Here is a 22,571-nt window from a genome sequence, read left to right on the forward strand (position 1 = left end):
AACAAATTCTGAGGAATGGAAGGGTTATGGCCACAATGTTTTGGAATAGAGGGCATCCTGCTCAGTTGATTTCATCCGTAGAGGAGAGACCATAAATGCAGTGGCCTACTGTCAAACATGTCGAAGACTAACTCGTGCCATTCAAAACAAATGATGTCGATTGTTGTCCAGCAGCATTGTTATTCCTAAATGATTGTTTGCCTGGGTTCTGAAGGATTTTCTTTGTCAGTTTAGATGGAAAGTTTTTGAAAATCTGCCTTATAGCCCAGACTTGGCTGCCAAGTGATGACTATCTTTTCCCAAATCGAAGGATTTTTCTAGGGAGTAAAGTTCTATGGGAAAGACAATGAAATAAGGGGCCATTAGTGACTGGTTCAACAACTTAACGGCAGTGAGAGTATGCAGAAGCCACTGGAAAGCTTATGGATTTCTATGACCAATGTTTAAATTTGAACACAGACTATGTAGAAAAATAGCTAAGGTATCAAAATATGTTGTAAAAAGGTTTTCTTTAATGAAAATGTGTGGTGACACAAATCTCCTTTACTTCTACAATGACCCTCACTTTTCCTCAGGTTACATGGAACTATTTGAGGCAAGGCTACTTGATAATGAAATGAGTTGTTTCATTTATAATTCACTGAGTACTGATTTTAAAAATAAAATTCTAACTAAGAAATTTATTGTACTATGAAGTGAATCTAGTGAGTTTTCTTAAGTGGCATTGTGAAATGAAGAAACCGTTCTGACACAATACCTAGACCTTCTTAAGGGTAAATGTTTCTGAAAATCAGAGTAGTTGAATAACTATAGATAAAGTTGCAATAATAAATGGAGAAACAAAACTTAATAGCTAGCTCAGTATGATAACTAATAATCATATGTCTGGAGTAAGATGTAAGATCAAGATGTAAGAAGCTTATTCAGAAACAGAAATGAGCTTCTCATATCAACACTGGACAAAGAAAAATCTAAATTCATTTTTCAGATGTGCAGTCCGTAGCAGAACATCTGGGAGTCACAGAAGTTGAAGAGGTGCACCTAGAGGAATACAAGTAAGATATCACATTATATAATTGTAATATGAGAAAGGGGAGTGGCTACATACATAAAAAATGCAATAAAGTACCAGGCCATAGACCTCAGTGAATACTGAATTGACCAACCGTTTGAGTGCTGTATTTCAGAAATGGTCATGGGCACACACAAGATAGCAATATATATATAGAATCCAGTAGGAAATGCTTAATACGTAACGAAGCGATTAGTGAGTACTAGTAAGATTTAGTAGAAATAATTGTTAAGTGATTGTGTGTGAAAATTTGAATGTAGATGTCACCTCTTGATAGTTGATTGAGAGCACATACAGTGTAAGTGTTAAGTTCCATCCTGCCTTTTCCATTGTTTGATTAGAGCACATACAGTGAAGGAAAAAAATTGCAATACCAAAAACTAATTATGTAGAGTAATGAAAATTTCAAGAATACATTTGTCTTGATAACAAACATATTTAAGTGACTAACATTGCAAGATCACAGACTAATGTAAGTGCAGGATAAGCCCTCATAAATGTGAAATGGTGGTACATCAATAACTTGTTTAACTGCCAGAATGTTGAATGCAAGTGTGAAAAGGTGCATTCATTGTGTTGTACACGTGTGCTGGATGTCAGTTTGTGGGATGGAGTTCCAAGCCTGTCGCACGCGGTCAGTCGATACAGGGACGGTCGATGCTGTTTGTGGACGACGTCGAGGTTGTCGTCCAGTGATGTCCTCCATGTGTTCAATTGGAGACAGATCTGGTCATCGAGCAGGCCGAGGCGACGTACTGACACTCTGTATAGCGAGTTGGGTTACAAAAGTGGTGTGTGGATGAGCATTATCCTGGTGGAGAACACTCCCTGGAATGCTCTGCAAGAATGACAGCCCAACAGGTTGAATCAGACAGACATAAAAATTTGCAGTCAGGGTACATGGGATAATCACAAGAGTGCTTGTGCTGTCATACTAAATCACAATAAATCCAGGCTTAGGTCCAGTGCGTCTAGCACACAGACAAGTTGGTAGCAGGTCCTGAACTGGTCTCCTCCTAACCAACACGTGGCCATCATTGGCACTGAGGCAGAACCAGCTTTCGTCAGAAAATGCAACAGACCTTCACCCTGCCTTCCAATTAGCTCTCACTTGATGCCACTGAAATGGCAGGTGACAGCGGTTTGGGGGGCAGTGGAATGCACACTCAAACTTTCCTGGAAGTAACAGATTTGTAACAGTTCGTTGTGTCACAGTGGTGCCAACAGCTGCTCTAGTGATGCACCAGAACTGTATGCCAAACACAGTGGTCTTCTCTCTCGGTACGTGGCTGTCCGGAGCCCAATCTTCCTGTGACTGTACATCTTGTGACCACCACTGCAATCGTGCACGTTGGCTACATTCCTTCCAAGTCTCTCTGCAATATTGCTGAAGGAACAGTCAGCTCTCGTAGCCCAATTATGACCTTGTTCAAATGCAGTGAGGTGTCGATGATGTCATTTTTGTTGTCATAAAGGCGTTCTTAGCTAACATAGACTCACCACATCCGACCCTCTCTCGCACAACCGTCACAGTGTGTATTTAAAGGAAATCTGATTTGCATCCTCATGGCGGCCTACTAGCTATTCCTATAAGATTGGCATGAAATTTGAATAGACACCATCTTTCGTGTGTAGAAACACATCTACCAACTTTAGGTTGTCACATAATTCCTCCTTGGTCTTGCGATTGTTTCTTCCGTCATTGTAGTTACTTATGTCGAGCTTTGGTTTAACCCCTCAGTAACATTATTGTCAAATTGCAGCAATAATGCACTCCTACCAACCAGGTCTAATGAAGGAAAAGCAGATTTTCACATAATGGTAAATGCTGACTCAGTTACACTATTCAGAGAGAATTTGCAGGATAAAAAATGTGAAGTAGTTTACCAGGGACACACAGTAAGTGAGAACTTTAATTTATAGTGGTCAGGGGCACTTAAATTGGAAAACAAGAAAAATGGTTGTTAACGTGTGGAAACCAAATACTTTGTCTGAAGTAAAGGTAGCAACATCAGTTGAATAGTGTGGAAGGAGTAGGAATCTCCTAGCTCCATTCATATATAGTGTGTGATAAGAACGATTGCTTTAAACACCTCTGTGCACACTTTAATCAGTCAAATCTTTTCCCCTTTATCTCTCTAGGAGCAGAATGTAGGTAGTTGTGTAGTAGTATATTCATTGATTCATCGATTCATCGTGGGGATAGTTTGTGCCTATCTAAAAGAGATTACCAGTTCAGTTTCCTCGACATCTCTGCGACACTTTCCCAAGGGTCAAACATACCTGTGACCTTTCGTGCTGCCCTTTTCTGTATACGTTAAACATCCCCTGTTAGTCCTATTTGGTATGGGTCCCACAAACTCGAGTAGTATTCTAGAACTGTTTGCACAAGTGATTTGTAAGCAGTTTCCGTTGTAGACTGATTGCATTTCCCTATTATTCTACATGGACCAAAGTGACATCTGCTTTACCTGTTAGTGAACCTGTTTGTTTCATTTCAAACTCTACAAATTGTTACCCATATTCATACGAGTTGACTACTTCCAGTTGTGAATTGTTGATATTGTAGTCATAGGTACAGCAATTTTTAAGTTTTGTGAAGGACACAATTTTACATTTATGAACATTTAAAGCAAGTTGCCAGTCTTTGCTCTACTTTGAAGTCATATCAAGTTCTGACTGGACTGTTGATTAATCGGGTTTCTGCCTGTTACTTGTGTCATCCCTGCATGATATTTCAATTGCGTGACTCGCAGCCTTCTTCAGGTGCTGTCTGACACTGATTCCAGTGTGGAGCGAGTCTGGAATTTATGCCTATGTTGTACTAGGTGCTCCCTCTGCAGTCCGTGCCACGTTTGGCACCCTATCCGTGGTGTGCAGCGCAGACTGCAGAGGGAGTGCCTAGCACAACATAGGCATAAATACAGGGCTCGTTCCACACTTGAATCAGTATCAGACAGCGCCTGTAGAAGACTGCCAGTCATGTAGTTGAAATATCATGCAGCAGAGACTCGAATAATTGGCAGAAATCCGATGAATCAACATGACAATGCCTTGCTTTGAAACCCTGAAGAATTACATCTGACTGGATGTTTGTGCAGCTTCATTCAACAAACTGTGTTTGCCTTTAAAAGCCCTATCTGGTATACTGAATTCATTATTTAACTAGTGACAAATGTGATATGTGGCTAAAACTGTTTTAACCCTAATCCGTGGAGATGGTCTATGACTGAAACTGATTGATATTAGGGTTTTAAATAAAAAAGCAGCTGATGATGAAACACACATTTTATACATTACTTGATGGCTGTTAATAGTCATATTCCAAAAATGTTTAAAATTTCCATACAGACTACATATCCATCTGTAGGGTGCAGAATGGAGTTTTATATTCTGGTGCTAACATCTGTAACTGGTATCTTTTGGACATCGGGCAGGAAACTGAAAATCCCAAATTATTTAAACACAAAGTAAATGAATACTTCATCAGCTACTACTTCAGTTTATCAGGATACGTGGACTCGAGTCCAAATTCTGAGTTGTTTTAATAACTGCATTAAGTTGATCCATACTCTGCCACTATATTGATAGCTGCTGGTGGTTTCGTATAAGGTTAAATTGCTTTGTTCGAAGTATTAGTTAAAAACAGCAGCTGAATAATATATAAAGGGGTGCAGTTACTTTTTCAAAGTAGCGAGTTTTCTCCTAACGCGGATATGTCAAGTAATTTTGATGTAAGATGATGTATTGAAAAGTAATGCCTCCATATTTTTTATGTGGCAACCCTCAAAGCTTTTGAAATAAAACAAACATTATTAACATACTTTATAGCATCTGCTCATTTCTCAACATAGTATCCTAGCACGAACACAGCTCCCAACGAGAAAGCGGTTTGCTGATGTCATCACTGCAGACTGTTTAACTTCATTGATGGAGCCATAACCTCACCTGTGCTTGCACCATATCATCACTGTCAAAGTGAAGATCTGAAAGGTGTTAAAATTTTGGAAACTGGAGAAAACCAGATGGAGTAAAGTCGAGACTCTGTGGAGGGCGGTCGGTGACAGCGAACCCGAGGCGGCGCATTGTTGCGGATGTTGCAGCGCTCGTGTGTGGTCCGACATAGTCGTGCTGAAGGAAAGGGGGCATCGTATGTGGCTGAGCTCTTTCGGTTCGATTACAGCATTTTGCTTGTCACGCACCGACATACGAGGTCCAGTCACGTTAATGTTACCACCGCCTATATTAGATGTCAGTGTGCAATAAACGCTAAGACGGCAGGTAGCATCACTAGCAGTGGAGGGTATGTAAAGTATGTTGGGAGACAGGGAAGACAGTGCAGTTGTTCTCTTAATGTGGAAACAGAGCAGTGCATCTGACGTTTGAAAGGGCACCTTTCAGGGCCAAAGTTGGAAGCATTTCAGAAATGGCTAAGTTTGTAAACTCTTACATGCTTAAAGTATACTGTGCACGGCAAAACGGTGCTCTCCAAAACAGGTGCTGAGGCAACTGTGTTGCACCACGGGATGTAAGTGACAGGTGTGAATGATAGATGTTTGGGGATGTGTGCGGGGGAATAGATATGCAACTGTCGAGCAACGAACTGCTCAGATAAATCGGGGGCTACCAGCGGTCTCTCCTTACCGACTATTCGGCAGACATTGCTGCATGGAGTCCCCACAACAGGCAACTGGTTTGTGCACCCATTCTGACTGCTGTTCATTGGTGACAAAGGCTGGAAATCGTGAAACGTTTGAAAGTAAACTCGGCAGGAAAAATTATGGTCTAGAGAACATTCTTGTGGCATATTCCCTGGATGATCCCTTTATTCTGGAAGCCTCAGTGGATCAATGCAGGTATGCATCTATCCTTGCCCACCATGTCCACCCTTACATGCAGTTTGTTCATTGGCACGGTGGCATCTACCAGGAGCACAACACAGTGAGTTGCACAGCTTGCAGTGTATGTGCACGATTGGAAGAACACCAGGGTAAGGTTACTGTTCTCCACTGACCACCAAACTTCCCAAATTGAAACTCGATGAAGAATCTGTTTGACCACACTGATAGAGCTATTTGCACCGTGGCTCCTCAACTGAGAAGCCTAGTGCAGCTGGCCACAGACATGGAGTTTACATGGCTCCATATCCCAGTTAGTACCTTCCAGAACCTCATTGACTCTCTTCCTGCATGTCAACACTGCAAACGGTGGTTATTCAGGCTCTTGACAGGGGGTCATATTAATGTGACTGGACTGTGTAAGTACGTTATACACCACCATGTTACACACTACAGTTCAGAGCCATATCTAGTGGCATATGTAGACATGAAGAATAAAGATGTAGAATGTTAATTACATTTGTTTATTTAAAAATCTTTGGAGGCATTAGTTTTCTGCATGACCACATAATTACTATAAATATCCATTTCAGTAAATTAGTGCTAGCCATAATTTATTAGTATAATTTACAGAAATTGCCAGCAGTGATTGCATCATCCGATTAATGTCCGACCTGACTCATTCCACATAACTCTTGAAGATAGAAAGTATCCCAAGAATATCAAGAAAATTTCAAGAACTGGCTTTGAAGGATGTCTCTAAGAATATACTAGAACCCCTTACACACCGCTCCCACAGGAATTGTGATGACAAGATTAGGTTAATTAAACCAAGCACAGACATTTAATAATTATTCCCGTGCTCCGTATGTGACTAGGCCGGCAAAGAGTCTCGATAACTGGTACAGTGGGATAAACCCTCTACCGTGCATGTCCGTGGTTCAGAGTATAGATGTAGGTATAAATCCCTGAAGGCTCCCTCCCTCATGATGGTATTTATGGAACAAAGTGTGTTAATTAATGAAAATGAATTGAAGTTGGTTGTTGGACAATTGTAAAGAAATGGAGAAAGATGGATAAATTTCCACTTGGTGTAATGGATGGGACCTCTTTACATGTGGATAAATGAATGATTATGTCCGTAACAAAGAGAGAGAACCTGATACAAAGGGTGTTCAAAAAGTTTTGCACAGTCCTCTCTAATTCTTTAATTTTTTGGAGGAGGATGATGAATTTTTTTGTGAACATACTTGGAACATGTAGCTATACATTGAGCCTACTCAATGTAGCCTCCATCATCTGTGATGCATCTGACCCAACGTTCTTTCCATTGTGTAAATTCACTTTGGTAAAATTCTGGGGATTGACTTTTACACCATCACTTGACACAGAAAAAAGGTCTTTCTCACTATCAAATGTTTTACCGTGCAGGTGGACCTTCAGACGGCCAAAGAGGTAAAAATCAGATGGAGCCAAGTCCGGGCTGTAGGGAGGATGAGTTACAATTTTCCAACCCATTTTTCTGATTTTCTCCTGTGTCGTAAGGGCTGTATAGGGTTTGGCATTGTCATGGCGTAGTCTGATGAGCTGACCCTGAAGCTGTGGTCTGTGGGTCTTGATGGCACGTCGCAGCTTGTCCAGTGGCACACAGTAACAGAGAGCAACTTCCTGTGAATCGATGTGGCAGAGTTATCAACGGTCTTGAAGAGGAACTCCATCACCGACAGTTGTCGCAACCTGACATCTACTTCATGATCCGTTATGGCTCACCTGTAAATAAAATAAAATGCTTTTATATACCAACTTATAGCTAAATGTTCCAAGTATGTTCACAAAAAATTTCGTTCGCCTCCTGCAAAAAATAAAAAAATAGACGACTGTGCAAAATGTTTTGAACACCTTTTGTAGGAAACTTGAAACTTCCTGGCAGATTAAAACTGTGTGCACCGACCGAGACTCGAACTCGGGACCTTTGCCTTTCGCGGGCAAGTGCTCTACCATCTGAGCTACCGAAGCACGACTCACGCCCGGCCCTCACAGCTTTACTTCTGCCAGTATCTCGTCTCCTACCTGGCTAAGCCATGTTTCCGCAGTATCCTTTCTTTCAGGAGTGCTAGTTCTGCAAGGTCGCAGGAGAGCTTCTGTAAAGTTTGGCAGGTAGGAGACGAGATACTGGCAGAAGTAAAGCTGTGAGGGCCGGGCGTGAGTCGTGCTTCGGTAGCTCAGATGGTAGAGCACTTGCCCGCGAAAGGCAAAGGTCCCGAGTTCAAGTCTCGGTCGGTGCACACAGTTTTAATCTGCCAGGAAGTTTCATATCAGCGCACACTCCGCTCAGAGTGAAAATATCATTCTGCAAACCTTTTGTAGTATCCAACTAAAAGATTGTTGGGAAACATCTAGGGCTCATTACAGTATGTAAATATTTTGTGTAATACTAAGAAATGGTGTGAATAGGGCGGACATTGGATTTCTCTCTGTCTTGACAGGAAAAGACGTCTATTGTGCAATACCACCCTTCACAGTACATAAAAGGGTATTAAGGTTATAAGCGCAGATATTTCTGTTGATAACTTGCTACTACAAACAGCATAGTGAATGCATTATTGTTGCCAAGATAGATACGAAGCCCACACCTACTACAGTAGTACAAGTTTATATGCCAACTAGCTCTGCAGATGACGAAGAAATTGAAGAAATGTATGATGAAATAAAAGAAATTATTCAGGTAGTGAAGGGAGACGAAAATTTAATAGTCACGGGTGACTGGAATTCGGTGGTAGGAAAAGGGAGAGAAGGAAACGTAGTAGGTGAATATGGATTGGGGCTAAGAAATGTAAGAGGAAGCCGCATGGTAGAATTTTGCACAGATCACAACTTAATCATAGCTAACACTTGGTTTAAGAATGATGAAAGAAGGTTGTATACATGGAAGAACCCTGGAGATACTGAAAGGTATCAGATAGATTATATAATGGTAAGACAGAGATTTAGGAACCAGGTTTTAAATTGTAAGACATTTCCAGGGGCAGATGTGGCCTCTGACCACAATCTATTGGTTATGACCTGTAGATTAAAACTGAAGAAACTGCAAAAAGGTGAGAATTTAAGGAGATGGGACCTGGATAAACTGAAAGAACCAGAGGTTGTACAGAGATTCAGGGAGAGCATAAGGGAACAATTGACAGGAATGGGGGAAAGAAATACAGTAGAAGAAGAATGGGTAGCTTTGAGGGATGAAGTAGTGAAGGCAGCAGAGGATCAAGTAGGTAAAACGACGAGGGCTAGTAGAAATCCTTGGGTAACAGAAGAAATATTGAATTTAATTGATGAAAGGACAAAATATAAAAATGCAGTAAATGAAGCAGGCAAAAAGGAATACAAACGTTTCAAAAATGAGATCGACAGGAAGTGCAAAATGGCTAAGCAGGGATGGCTAGAGGACAAATGTAAGGATGTAGAGGCTTGTCTCACTAGGGGTAAGATAGATACTGCCTACGGGAAAATTAGAGAGACCTTTGGAGATAAGAGAACCACTTGTATGAACATCAAGAGCTCAGATGGAAACCCAGTTCTAAGCAAAGAAGGGAAAGCAGAAAGGTGGAAGGAGTATATAGAGGGTCTATACAAGGGAGATGTACTTGAGGACAATATTATGGAAATGGAAGAGGATGTAGATGAAGATGAAATGGGAGATACAATACTGCGTGAAGAGTTTGACTGAGCACTGAAAGACCTGAGTCGAAACAAGGCCCCAGGAGTAGACAACATTCCATTGGAACTACTGACGGCCTTGGGAGAGCCAGTTCTGACAATACTCTACCATTTGGTGAGCAAGATGTATGAAACAGGCGAAATACCCTCAGACTTCAAGAAGAATATAATAATTCCAATCCCAAAGAAAGCGGGTGTTGACAGATGTGAAAATTACCGAACAATCAGTTTAATAAGCCACAGCTGCAAAATACTAACACGGATTCTTTACAGACGAATGGAAAAACTAGTAGAAGCCGACCTCGGGGAAGATCAGTTTGGATTCCGTAGAAATACTGGAACACGTGAGGCAATACTGACCTTACGACTTATTGTAGAAGAAAGATTAAGGAAAGGCAAACCTACGTTTCTGGCATTTGTAGACTTAGAGAAACCTTTTGACAATGTTGACTGGAATACTCTCTTTCAAATTCTAAAGGTGGCAGGGGTAAAATACAGGGAGCGAAAGGCTATTTACAATCTGTACAGAAACCAGATGGCAGTTATAAGAGTCAAAGGACATGAAAGGGAAGCAGTTGTTGGGAAGGGAGTAAGACAGGGTTGTAGCCTCTCCCCGATGTTATTCAATCTGTATATTGAGCAAGCAGTAAAGGAAACAAAAGAAAAATTCGGAGTAGGTATTAAAATCCATGGAGAAGAAATAAAAACTTTGAGGTTCGCCGATGACATTGTAATTCTGTCAGAGACAGCAAAGGACTTGGAAGAGCAGTTGAATGGAATGGATAGCGTCTTGAAAGGAGGATATAAGATGAACATCAACAAAAGCAAAACGAGGATAATGGAATGTAGTCGAATTAAGTCGAGTGATGCTGAGGGAATTAGATTAGGAAATGAGACACTTAAAGTAGTAAAGGAGTTTTACTATTTGGGGAGCAAAATAACTGATGATGGTTGAAGTAGAGAGGATATAAAATGTAGACTGGCAATGGCAAGGAAAGCGTTTCTGAAGAAGAGAAATTTGTTAACATCGAGTATAGATTTAAGTGTCAGGAAGCCATTTCTGAAAGTATTTGTATGGAGTGTAGCCATGTATGGAAGTGAAACATGGACGGTAAATAGTTTGGACAAGAAGAGAATAGAAGCTTTCGAAATGTGGTGCTACAGAAGAATGCTGAGGATTAGATGGGTAGATCACATAACTAATGAGGAAGTATTGAATAGGATTGGGGAGAAGAGAAGTTTGTGGCACAACTTGAACAGAAGAAGGGATCGGTTGGTAGGACATGTTCTGAGGCATCAAGGGATCACCAATTTAGTATTGGAGGGCAGTGTGGAGGGTAAAAATCGTAGAGGGAAACCAAAAGATGAATACACTAAGCAGATTCAGAAGGATGTAGGCTGCAGTAGGTACTGGGAGATGAAGCAGCTTGCACAGGATAGAGTAGCATGGAGAGCTGCATCAAACCAGTCTCAGGACTGAAGACCACAACAACAACAACTTGGATAATGGTCAGCAAAAGGTTTTAATTTTGAGCATTAAGAAGATTTTGAATACGTAGGAGCTACTCTTGATAAAGTAAATTCCATGAGCACTGAAATAAAAGCCCACATTTTAAGTGCTAATAGGTGTTATCATACATTTAAAAAGCTATGGACACCTAAATGGTAAATAGACAGCTCAAAATGACTATATACACCATGGGGAAAACATTGCAACAACAAAAAATAAAGGTAGAGTAATCAAATTTCAGGAATTCATTTGTCTAGGTAACAAGCGTATGTAAGTGATTAACATTGCAGGAGTACAAGTTAATGTAAGTGCAAGATAAGCCATTGGAAATGTGAAATGCTGGTTCATCTATAAGTGGTGTAACCACCACAATGTTGAATGTAAGCATGCAAATGTGCATCCATGGTGTTGTACAGGTGCTGGATATCAGTTTGTGGGATGGAGTTCCATGCCTGTTGCAGTTGGTATGTCAATGCATGGAAGGTTGACGCTGTTTGTGGATGACGCTGTTTGTGGATGACGCTGTTTGTGGATGACGCTGTTTGTGGTGGATGACGCTGTTTGTGGTGGATGACGCTGTTTGTGGTGGATGACGCTGTTTGTGGTGGATGACGCTGTTTGTGGTGGATGACGCTGTTTGTGGTGGATGACGCTGTTTGTGGATGACGCTGGAGTTGTCCGATGATGTCCCATATGTGCTCGATTGGAGACAGATGTGGTGATTGAGCAGGCCAAGGCAATGTGTCGACACTGTAGAGTATGTTGGGTTGCAACAACATTATGTGGGCAGCCATTATCGTGGTGGAAAACACCCACTGGAATGCTGTTCATGAATGGCAGCACAATAGATCAAATCACCATATTGACGAACAAATTAGCAGTCAAGGTATGTGGGATAATGAGGGTGTTACTGCTGTCATATGAAATCACATACCTGACCGTAACTCCAGGTATAGGTCCAGTGTGTCTAGCAGACAGACAGGTTGGTTGTAGGCTCTCAACTGGCCGCCTTCCAACCAATACTGTGCCATCACTGGCACTGGTGCAGAACCAGCTTTCATCAGAAGACACAACAGACTTCTACCCTGCGTGCCAATGAGCTCACGATTGACACCACTGAAGTCGCATGGTAGTGGGGTCTATGGGATGCCCACTACAGAGTGTATGGCTCAGAGCTGTCTTTGAAGTAACTCATTTGTAACAGTTTGTTATATTACTGTTGTGCCAACTGGTGCTCAAACTGCTGCTGTAGGTGCAGTAAGATGTTCCAGAGCCATACACTGAACACGACGGTCTTCACCCTCGGAAGTGCCACGTAGCCATCCGGAGACCAATCTTCTTGCTATCATACATTCTCCTTAACCACCGTTGCGAGCAGTCATGTATAGTGGCTTCATTCTTGTTAAGTCTTTTTGCAGTATCACAGAAGAACATCCAGCTAGTTGTAGCCCTATTACAAGGCCTTGTTCAAATCATTGAGATGTTGATAATGGCATCTTTCTCACCTTAAAGGGATTCTTGGTTAACATCATTTGCCACGTCCAATCTCATAGGTAACTAACACTCATGACTGTTACAGTGTGTATATAAAGCAAATCTGATTGCATCCTCATAGTGGCTCTTGTTGGACTGACACTAAATTTGAATAGACGTCATTTTTCAGATGTAGAAATAAACCTACCAACTTTTGTTTATGCTGTACAACTCCTTGTTGGTACTTTGATTTTTTTCCCCTCATTGTATAAGGTTATGATTATGACACTGGATACATATGAATATGAAGCACAGACGCTAATCAGCACTGATGACTTGAATGAAGAATACGGTGGAAAATTTATTGAGGGATTAGAAATAATGATGGTACTTGGAGAGCTAGGACCAATTCTGAGTTGGATTCTCTTGTACAGAGCTTGATATTGTAAAGATAATTAAAAGTATAGCCTAGCTGGGGCACACCCTAAGGCTGGAGAACATGAGAACTTCAAGGAAAACCTTCCTGTGGAAACCGACAGGAAGAAAATAAAAATGCCGACCGTGTAAATGATGATTAGGTGACATGGAAGAAAACATTAGAACCCTAGGAATCAGTGGATAGAGAAGGAAGGTAAACGAGAGGGCAGAATGGAAGGAAATTGTTTAGTTAGTTTGTTTGTTACATGTTCTGTAGATCATTTGAATTAGTCTTTTATTGAAATTATATGGAAAGAGTCAATTTACAGGATGTGTATATGATTAGTGGTAACATTAATGAACACTACTACTACTACTACTACTACTACTACTACTACTACTACTTCTTCTTCTTCCTCTTATTCCTTGTCGTCATCCTCCCCCCCCCCCCCCCCTCTCTCTCTCTCTCTCTCTCTCTCTCTCTCTCTCTCTCTCTCTCTCTCTAAGTAGAAATTCGTCAATGGAATAGGAAGGAGTTGTTCATGAGAAATGGTTTTAAATTAGGTTTAAAACACGCTTCACTATCTGTCAGACATTTTATGTTATTGGCAAATGATCAAAAATTTTTATTGCTGTATATTCAACTCCCCTCTGAACCTCCAGCAGCTTTAACAATGAGTAATAGAGGTTAATTTCTTGCTTCTAGTGTTGTAGGTACGTTCTTCACTGTTCTTCTCAAACTGTGATGGATTATTTATAATGAGTTACATTTGCAATTGTATCATGATAGGTCAGTTAAAATGCCCAGCTCCTTGAAGAGATACCTACATGATGTCTGTGGATGAACACCACATATTATCTCATTGCTCGCTTTTGTGCAATCGGTACTTTCTTTCTAAGTGATGTATTACCCCACAAAATTATTCTGGACAGTATTATTAAGTAGAAATGTGAAAAGTACCAATTTTGCTTGTTGACTGTTAAGTGGATCATCATTCACATGTATAAGGAATAGGAGTGGACCCAACATTGAACCCTGTAGGACTCCCTTTGTGATTATTTTTTTTTTTACCCTAGTCACTAAAATTTTCTGACATTGTGTCTGAATTATTCAGCACAACCTTTCACTTCTATTCGTCAAGTAGGATTTAAACCAGCTGTGTGAAAAACCATCAGTTCCGTAAAAACTTGAGCTTTTCTAAGAGTGTATCATGATGTACACAATCGAAGACTGGAGAGGTCACAGAAAATACCAACTGGTGATAAATTATTATTTAATGCTTGTACTGTTTGACCAGTGAATGTATAAATATCATTGTCAGATGAGAAACCTTTCTGGAATCCAAAGTATGATATGCGAAGTAAATTGTTTCAACTTCAGTATATGACTGCTCTCGAGTGCATTACTTTTTCGATGATTTTGGAAATACATGAACAGTAAGGAAACTGGATGATAATCATTTAAGTCTGTCTTGTCACCTTTCATATGAAGTGGTTTACTAATTGCATATTTTAACCTACCTGGAAAAGTTCCATGTGCCAGTGATTCATTGCATATATCACTAAGGACATTACTTATTAAGCTGGAACAACTTTTTACAATTGTTTGAAATTCCATCAGTCCCATAAAAACTTTTGTTTTTTAGAATTTTCATAATTTTATTAATTTCGGTGAACAGTTGCTTAAAGCTTTGTGGAATATTCTCTTGCTTCTTCAACTGAACCATTTAGTCCTATATTTGCTGCTATGTTTAGGAAGTGATTGTCACAAGTGCTTGAAACTTGTGAATTATCAATCATAGCATTGTCATTAAGTCTAATTGTTACGAATCTTGTACACTGGCTGCCCTGTCTCCTGTTTGACAATGCCCCACATGTAGTTTTAATCTTATTATCTGCATTATTTCTTTCTTTCAGGACATGAATACTTCTGGTCATTTTAATGATTTTCCATAAAATACTACAGTATTTTTTGTAGCATGCAAGTAATGTCTAGTTTTTACTTACTCAGATGTTTACATAAATTTCCCTCCTCCATTTACATGAGATTTTAGTTCCCTTAGTTTTCCATGATCATCTTGGTTTTTTAATGGATCTTTTGGATAATAATTTAGGAAAGCAACTGTCAAATATTGACACGAATTTACAAAGGAATAAATTCAATTTGACATTAGCATCTCTTTCTACATATACCTCATCTCATACCATCCCTCTTAGCTTGCTCTTGAAACACGCTATATTGGTCTTATTAGTAAGCCTCACTGCTTTGTATGAACCTGACTCTGGATTGTAAGGTGCTGTACTGTTTATTTCCATTAATTGTGCATCATGATCAGAAAATGTTACCGGTCAGTGTCCCATTATTTTGCTGCACACAAGGTGGAAACCTGACTACTTAAATTAGGCAGAAACACCAAAATAAAAATTTTAGTTCAGTTTTCCTGTTCGTATCTTTTAAGAAATCTACACTGAAATCTCCACAAACTATTGTTTCTTCTTGTAATGCCTCGTGATTTCTCATAAATAGCTGAAAGTTTCCTAGAGGTAATCTGTAGACTCCTAGACCTCAGTCATCAATAATATATTCTCCTTCACTATTTACAACAGTCTGCCAACACTGGGGTAAGTTTTTCTTTCCACAACTGTAGGAAATATTGTGATTTTGGGGCAAATAACTTGTTGAGCCATGTTTGGAGCACATCTTCATCTAGAAAGAAAGTTCTTTGAAGGTTGTTAAAAGGAGTGCAGAAAAGCTGAAAAATCTGAGGTTGCAAGATCTGGTGAATAACGTATGTGTGGAATGACTTCCCAAACCAACTACTGTATAGTGTTTTTTGTCAGTCTGGCAGAATGCGGGCGTGTGTTATTGTGGAGTAGCATCACTTCACACAGTCTTCCTGTTTGTTCTTGGACTGCATCTGCAAGACTTATCAGTTGTTGACAATAAGTGTAAGCAGTGATGATTACACCTCGGAGAAGCAATTCGTAGTACACCCCACTGTCACTGTTCCACCAGATGCCTAACATTATCTTTTGTGGATGCACACAGGTCTATATAAGGGTAGCTGTTGCTTTGTTTGGGCTCAACCATTTCCTTTTCTTCCCCTTATGTTAGCATAGAGACACCATTTCCAGCCATCAGTAATGATACGGGATATGAATGATAGTAATGGTTGGTGTTGTTCATGAGCCAATTCATATGGTGAGCAAGCAGAATTCACTTATGACCATTCAGTAATTTTTATGATTTTGGCTTAGGGCATACAATTCCCATAGACTTGATTTTGTGAACCTTCCAGATTGCAATGTCACACAATGGTGGAATGATCACAGCTAATCACAATTGCCAGTTCTCAAATACATTGACGTGAGTCATTGTGGGTTAATGCACTGAAACAGTCATCAAACCCCAAAGGTATTCTTGAATGTGAAGAGTCAATAAGTCGAAATGATTCTCCTTAAAAAAAAAAAAAAAAAAAAAAAAAAAAAAAAAAAAAAAAAAACCATTTTCCTGTCATGCTGTATCCAAAGATATTATCCCATTACACGATGCAAATGTTTCTGGCTGCTTCTGTAACTGCCACCCGATAATATTTGCAGTGTGCTGTGTGTGAATAAACAAGCTGTACTTCTGCAGGTGTTTTTCTATAAATCCATGTCAGTTCCCTCAATGGGGCTTCTATACCTGCAGGAATACCGTAATGTCGAGTTTGGAATGTTTTCCAGTATCCCGGCAATGGACGGACGTAAGTGATATTGATCTGTAATTCTAACTGAAGAAATGTGCAGAATACACGAGCCAGGATAGAGAATGGATGGCTTCCCACACTTTTTGTCTTTTATAATCTCAATGGAATTTAGGGCAACAACCATTTTCCCTGAATGAAGAAGTTATGAGTGCTGGTAATGAGCATCTAGTCTCCTGAACTGCTGGGTAGTCCCATTTCTTCTCTGCTTTGTCTGTAGGAACTAATGCTTGTTGGTGAAAGTTGTAATTGGTTTCCATACATTATGTTGTCAGTCTGTAAGGGCAGTCTATTTTGTCTGTATTGCATTGAATGTTTGGCTTTCCTATTTTTGTTAGACGTAGACCTGTGTATTATTCCACTATCTGTTCAAAAGTATCCAGACACTTATTAGCGGACATTAATGAGGGAGGTCGACCCTTCGCCTTTGTGATGGCTTGATCTTTGCTTGGGACACTTTCAGTGAGGTGTCTGAATGTCTGTGGAGGAATGGTAGCCCATTTGTCCTCAAGGGCCAAAACCAGCAGAGATAATTATGTTGGATGCTGGGATCTAGAGCAAAGTCAACATGCTACCTCATCCCAGTGGTGTTAAATTGGGTTCAGGTTGGGTCTCTGGGCAGGACAGTTCATTTCAGAAATGTTATTCTCCACAAACAATTGCCTCACTGATGCTGCTTTATTACAGTGTGCATTGCTATGCCAATATGATCAGTCTTCAACTCTGAACTGTTCTTCTGCTGTACACAGTACACATTTCGGTGAAATGTATCTATGTATTTCAGCGTTTACAAGGATTGTTCAGTAAGTAATGCCTCACATTAAAAAAAAAAAAAAAAAAGCCATTAATATACGTAGACAAGCATCCTTGTTGATGATTCACATTTGTTGCTTATTATGTGCACCAGTTAAGTTTCGAACTGTTCAGGCAGGTTGCAGAGCTGTAGTATAGCATCAAAATGGCGTCTACATATGACTCAAGTTACAAGCAGCATGCTATTGTTGAATTCTTGTGTGCAGAAAAAGAAACTGTGGCAAACATCCGTAAACATTTGTGTGCAGTGTTTGGCAATGCTGCAGTTGATAGGAGTACAGCTGGGTGATGGGTAAAGAAAGTTACAGCCTCAGGAAATGCAGAAACAGCTCTGTGATCACCCATGCTTGGTACGTCCTGTCACAGACACTGCTCCAGACATGCTGAATCGTGAAGATGCCATTGTTCGTGCCGACCGGAGCATCACAACTCGGCAATTGGCTCTACAGTTGTCGGTCAGCTTTGGAAGTGTGTGTGCAATGATAGAGACCCTCAGATATTCAAAGAGGTGCTCACAGTGGGTTCCACAAATGCTCACAGAGGACCACAAGATTCAAAGAAAGGTCATTTCATCTGAATTGTTGGAGTGTTTTGAGACCAACGCAAAGGCTTTTGTCACGGATTGTTACAGGGGACGAAAGCTGGGTGCACCACTATGCGCTAGAAACAAAAATGCAGTCCACGGAGTGACATCATCCTCATTCACCACAAGATAAGAAATTCAACGCAACCCCCACTACTGGGACAGTCTTCCGGGATTTTGATGGTGTGATTCTCGTGGATGTGATGCCAAGAAGGTCAACCATTAATTCGGAGGCATACTTGAAGACTCTAAATAAACTCGAGAACCATTTCCGACGATTTTGATTGGACAAGAATCCAGTAGAAATCTTGCTCCACCACAATAATGCATGCCCACACACAATTCTGATAAACCAGGGAAACATAGCCAAATTGGGTTGGACTTCATTGCCTCATCCACCCTACAGTTCAGACCTGCCACCCACAGACTTCCAGCTCTTTGGGTCGCTTAAAGATTCTCCACAGGGCACACACTTTGAAGGTGACAAGTGTCAGTCACACAGTGATAACATGACTACACGTACAGGACCATAGCTTTTACCAGCAGGGAGTACATGCCCTTCCACAACTTTAGTGTACAGCCAAAGAACGTCATGGAGACTACGTAGAAAAATAGGATGTGGACAAGACATGTTATGTAACTTGTCACCAAATTCTGACTTTTAACAATAAATATGTTCTGAGGAAAAGAATGTGGGGTATTACTTATTGAACAACCCTCGTATTTTCTCGAGCACAGTGAGGGGACCACATCCTAATCATGAGAAGAATCCCATACCATAACACCATTTCCTCCATACTTCACTGTTGGGCGTTACACGTGATGGCAGCTATCATTATCCATACATTTGCCAAACCCAGACCCTTTGATTGGATTGCCATAGGGTACAGTTGATTCATCGCTCCAGATAACTTGTTTCGTGTCATCCACTGTCTAGGGGCCTCCCTTAATGCACCACCTGAAGCATCACTTAATACCTGGGTATAGAAGTATGTGGCTAATAGGGAGGTGCTTGATCATTGACGCCATTCTTTTTAACTCTCTGTGCTCAGTCATTGCACTAGTGAAGCTGCTGGTAGCATTTTGGAACTCAAGAGTGATTCTTTTCACTGGTTTTGTGCAATTTTTTACAACCACCCTCGGTAATGCTTGAAGGACCTGTCAGTCACTACATGAGGTCTGCCTCGTTTTGATTTAGCTGTGATTGTTCTTTCGCGTTTCCACTTCACTGATTTGGAAGGTCTAAATGACAGTTGTTGATTTGACAATATTATGGAAATGATAGGTTGCTACTCACCATACAGACATGCACAGTTGCAGACATGCACAACAAAAGACTGCTAAATATGTGAGCTTTTGGCCACACACACACACACACACACACACACACACACACGACCACTGTCTCTGCTCACTGAGGCCAGACTGCGAGCAACGTTGAATGTTCGGAGGAGCAGTCTGAGTGGTGGGGGTCAGGAGGAGGAGGAGGAGGCTGGGCTGGGGAGGGAAGGGATAGCAGTGTAGGGGTGAGGGATGGTAAAGTGCTGCTCATGGAAACACGCAGGGGCAGGGTGGGGCATCTTGGTGCAGTTGGGAAGTTATAAGGAAAGAAGTGGGTTGGGGGAGGGGGGGGGGGCTGAAGACTAGAAGGTGTGCTGGTGGAGTAGAAGGCTCTGAAATTCTGGAGTGGAAGCAAGGAAGGGGATTGATGTGTGAAGGACAGCTACTAACGAAGGTTGGGGCCAGTGGGTTTATGTGAATGTAGGATGCATTTCAGGGAGGTTCTCCACCTGCGCATTTTAGAAAAACTGATGTTGATAAGGATACAGATATGGTGCAGGTTGTGAAGCAGCCGTTAAAGTGAAGAATGTGTAAGGCAGCATGCTCAGCAACTGGGTGGTCCAGCTGTCTTTCGGCCACAGTTTTGACAGTTGCCATTCTTGCGGCAGACAGCTAGTCGATTGTTGTACCCGTGTAGAACACAGCACAGTGGTTGTAGCTTAGCTTTTAAATCACAGTTGCTTTCACAGATAGCCCTGCGTTCGGTGGAATAGGTGATACTTGTGACCAGACTGGGATAGGTAGTGGTGGGGGGGATGCGTGGGGCAGGTTTTGCATCTGGGTCTATTGCAGGGATATGGGACATGAGGAAGGGGTTGGGTAGAGTAGGTATGGACAAGGATATCATGTAGGTTCGAAGGGCTGTGAAATACCACCTTGGGAGAGGTGAGAAGGATAGTGGGTGGGCACAATGAAACCCTGGGAGAGAATGTGATTCAGCTGCTCCAGTCCAAAGTGGTTCTGAGTCAAGAGGGGAATGCTGCTTAGTGGCCATATGTTGGGATGGGGGGGGGGGGGGTGATTAAAGAGATAAGACACGGGAGATCTGTTTCTGTACAAGGTTGGGAGGATAATTTCCATCTGTGAAGGCCTCAATATTTGGAGAGTGTCCGCTCATCACTGCAGATGTGACAGCCACAGGTGGCTAGTCTGTACGGAAGTGGCTTCTCGGTACAGAACAAGTGGCAGCTGTCGAATTAGAGGTATTTCTCGTGGTTGGTAGGTTTGATATGAATTGAAGTGCTCATATAACCCCCTTCGAGGTGGAGGCCAACACGAGGAAGGTGGCTTGTTGGGTTCAGGAGGACCGTGTGAGGTGAATGAGGAGGAAGTGTTGATATTTTGAAGAAATGTGGATAGGGTGTCATCACCCTCACTGTAGATCACGAAGATGTCATCAGTGAATCTGAAACAATTCTTCCACATTCAGAGACACTGTGCTCCCCTCCCCAATCCATTCTTCTGTTGATGCTTCCCACTTGTTTTTTCTGTTGCTGCTTCCCAGCTGATAATGCAACATTCCTTGTTTCATTTCATACTAGTCTGTTGAACAGTCCTGCGTTACAGTGAAGAGTCTAAATACTTTTGATCAGATAGTGTGTGCACTTTTTTGTGGCTCAATTGTGAAATTTGTTCTCATAATATTTCTTTTCTTTGTTTAAAGGTGCAGCACCAGTGACTTCCAATTTTGTTTTTTGGTCAAGCCGAGCACCAAAGCATCTTGTGACTGTGTGATACTTCATTTATCTTCCAGCTACAATAGCATATAATCTACCCTAACCACTTCTGATTTTGCACGTAACATGTAAAGCAGCATATGGTATCGAAACATATCTGTATTCATGATAATATATTAATTTATTTAAGGCACTATACTTGATGCACATAAGTGTCTATTGTGATTTTGCTGATTGCATTAGTAGGGCTTAAATTATGGCAGTATTCAGCCCTAACAAGTTTGGGCAAACAACCACAAAATTTCAGTATGAAGTTTGTGCATATGACAGTGAAGACAACAAAGAAAATGTATAATATGTTTTGTTGACTTAGGGCACTGCACAGTATATTATATTAGTTGATTCTGTTTGTATATATGGTCATGTCTTTTAAGTTTTCCATTGGTTAATATCAAAATTGTTAAAATGTTGCTGGAAGAAAATAATGTAATTCTGCAATTAGTCTCATAAAAGTTACTGCCCAACATAAAGCTTGGTTTCTTGGAGAAACTGAATTTTTTTATGGCAGTGTTGAATCTTTTCATTTTGGGAAAGGCTATGTACATATGTATAGAACAGGAATCTCATAGAAAGGAAGATGAATTTAAAAAAAAATTAAAAATGTATGTAAAGTTCTAAGTTATTGCAGGAGAAAATGAATCTGAAGTGCTGCATTTAAGTTTTCTTTTTTCAAAGTTTTGTAACATTTTGTATGTGGATTGTGTTCTAATGATTATCGGCATTGTCGAACTTTTGTAGTTGTTGAAAATCATATTTGATTTAAAAGTTTAGTAGGGGTTGAAGGATAAAGGCAGCTTCTTATTGTATTTAAAGTATTTCTATATTTACATACGGACAGTGAAATTATGTTTCATCATCTTTTGGATGTGCACCTGGTATAGTAATATTTCCTCTCCTGATATTTCAGCTCATAAAAAACCTTACAATAATCTTAGAGGTGAGTCACTGGCAGAATTTAAACCACTTGACACGATACTGTTGAGTAATCACATGTGCCTCAGAGATAACACTGTTGACAATGAGAGTGTCAGTCAAAGATAAAATTTAATGCATCTGAGGCTGAAACAAAGAAAATGCAAAGTCAGCAAATCCACAGTGCTTACTATGTGGCTGATTATTAAAATGGACAGCACATGTTGAAATGCCAGTTATTGAAGACTCAGAAAGATAGTTCCTCTGGGTGTGCACACAAAATCAGTGATTTGCATGATTTGTTGAGCTGGAAACATTTGTCTCAATTGATCAGGTTGTCTGCTAATTACGTTTCTATAGCTTCCTTGATCACCAAATCCCAATAGAGTGGGTTTGTGGTGAGTATCTACTTTTCTGCA

The 22,571-nt window shown here is 40.7% G+C and overlaps 1 protein-coding gene and 2 non-coding genes across 6 annotated transcripts in view; 2 read left to right on the top strand and 1 right to left on the bottom strand.

Annotated features, from left to right (window-relative positions):
• LOC126210071 (speckle targeted PIP5K1A-regulated poly(A) polymerase-like) overlaps window positions 1–22,571 on the top strand; it is a 168,003-nt gene that overhangs the window by 77,189 nt on the left and 68,243 nt on the right. For 2 of the 4 annotated variants that reach the window (XR_007540603.1, XR_007540604.1), the window contains exons 9-10: window positions 989–1,055; window positions 21,168–21,239. Coding sequence is in view for 1 of the 4 variants with exons in the window: in XM_049939193.1 (XP_049795150.1) it covers window positions 989–1,055 (67 nt within the window). In the remaining 3 variants the exon portion in view is untranslated. Of the gene's footprint in view, window positions 1–988; window positions 1,056–21,167; window positions 21,240–22,571 lie in introns of those variants that run through there. The other 2 variants (XR_007540605.1, XM_049939193.1) reach the window with 1 other exon arrangement.
• Trnas-cga (transfer RNA serine (anticodon CGA)) lies at window positions 7,853–7,926 on the bottom strand. Its single transcript has one exon. It is a non-coding gene; the product is annotated as a tRNA-Ser (tRNA).
• Trnas-cga (transfer RNA serine (anticodon CGA)) lies at window positions 8,122–8,195 on the top strand. The gene has a single exon. It is a non-coding gene; the product is annotated as a tRNA-Ser (tRNA).

This window comes from Schistocerca nitens, chromosome 10, assembly GCF_023898315.1.
Source record: "Schistocerca nitens isolate TAMUIC-IGC-003100 chromosome 10, iqSchNite1.1, whole genome shotgun sequence".
In the NCBI taxonomy this organism is placed as follows: domain Eukaryota; kingdom Metazoa; phylum Arthropoda; class Insecta; order Orthoptera; family Acrididae; genus Schistocerca; species Schistocerca nitens.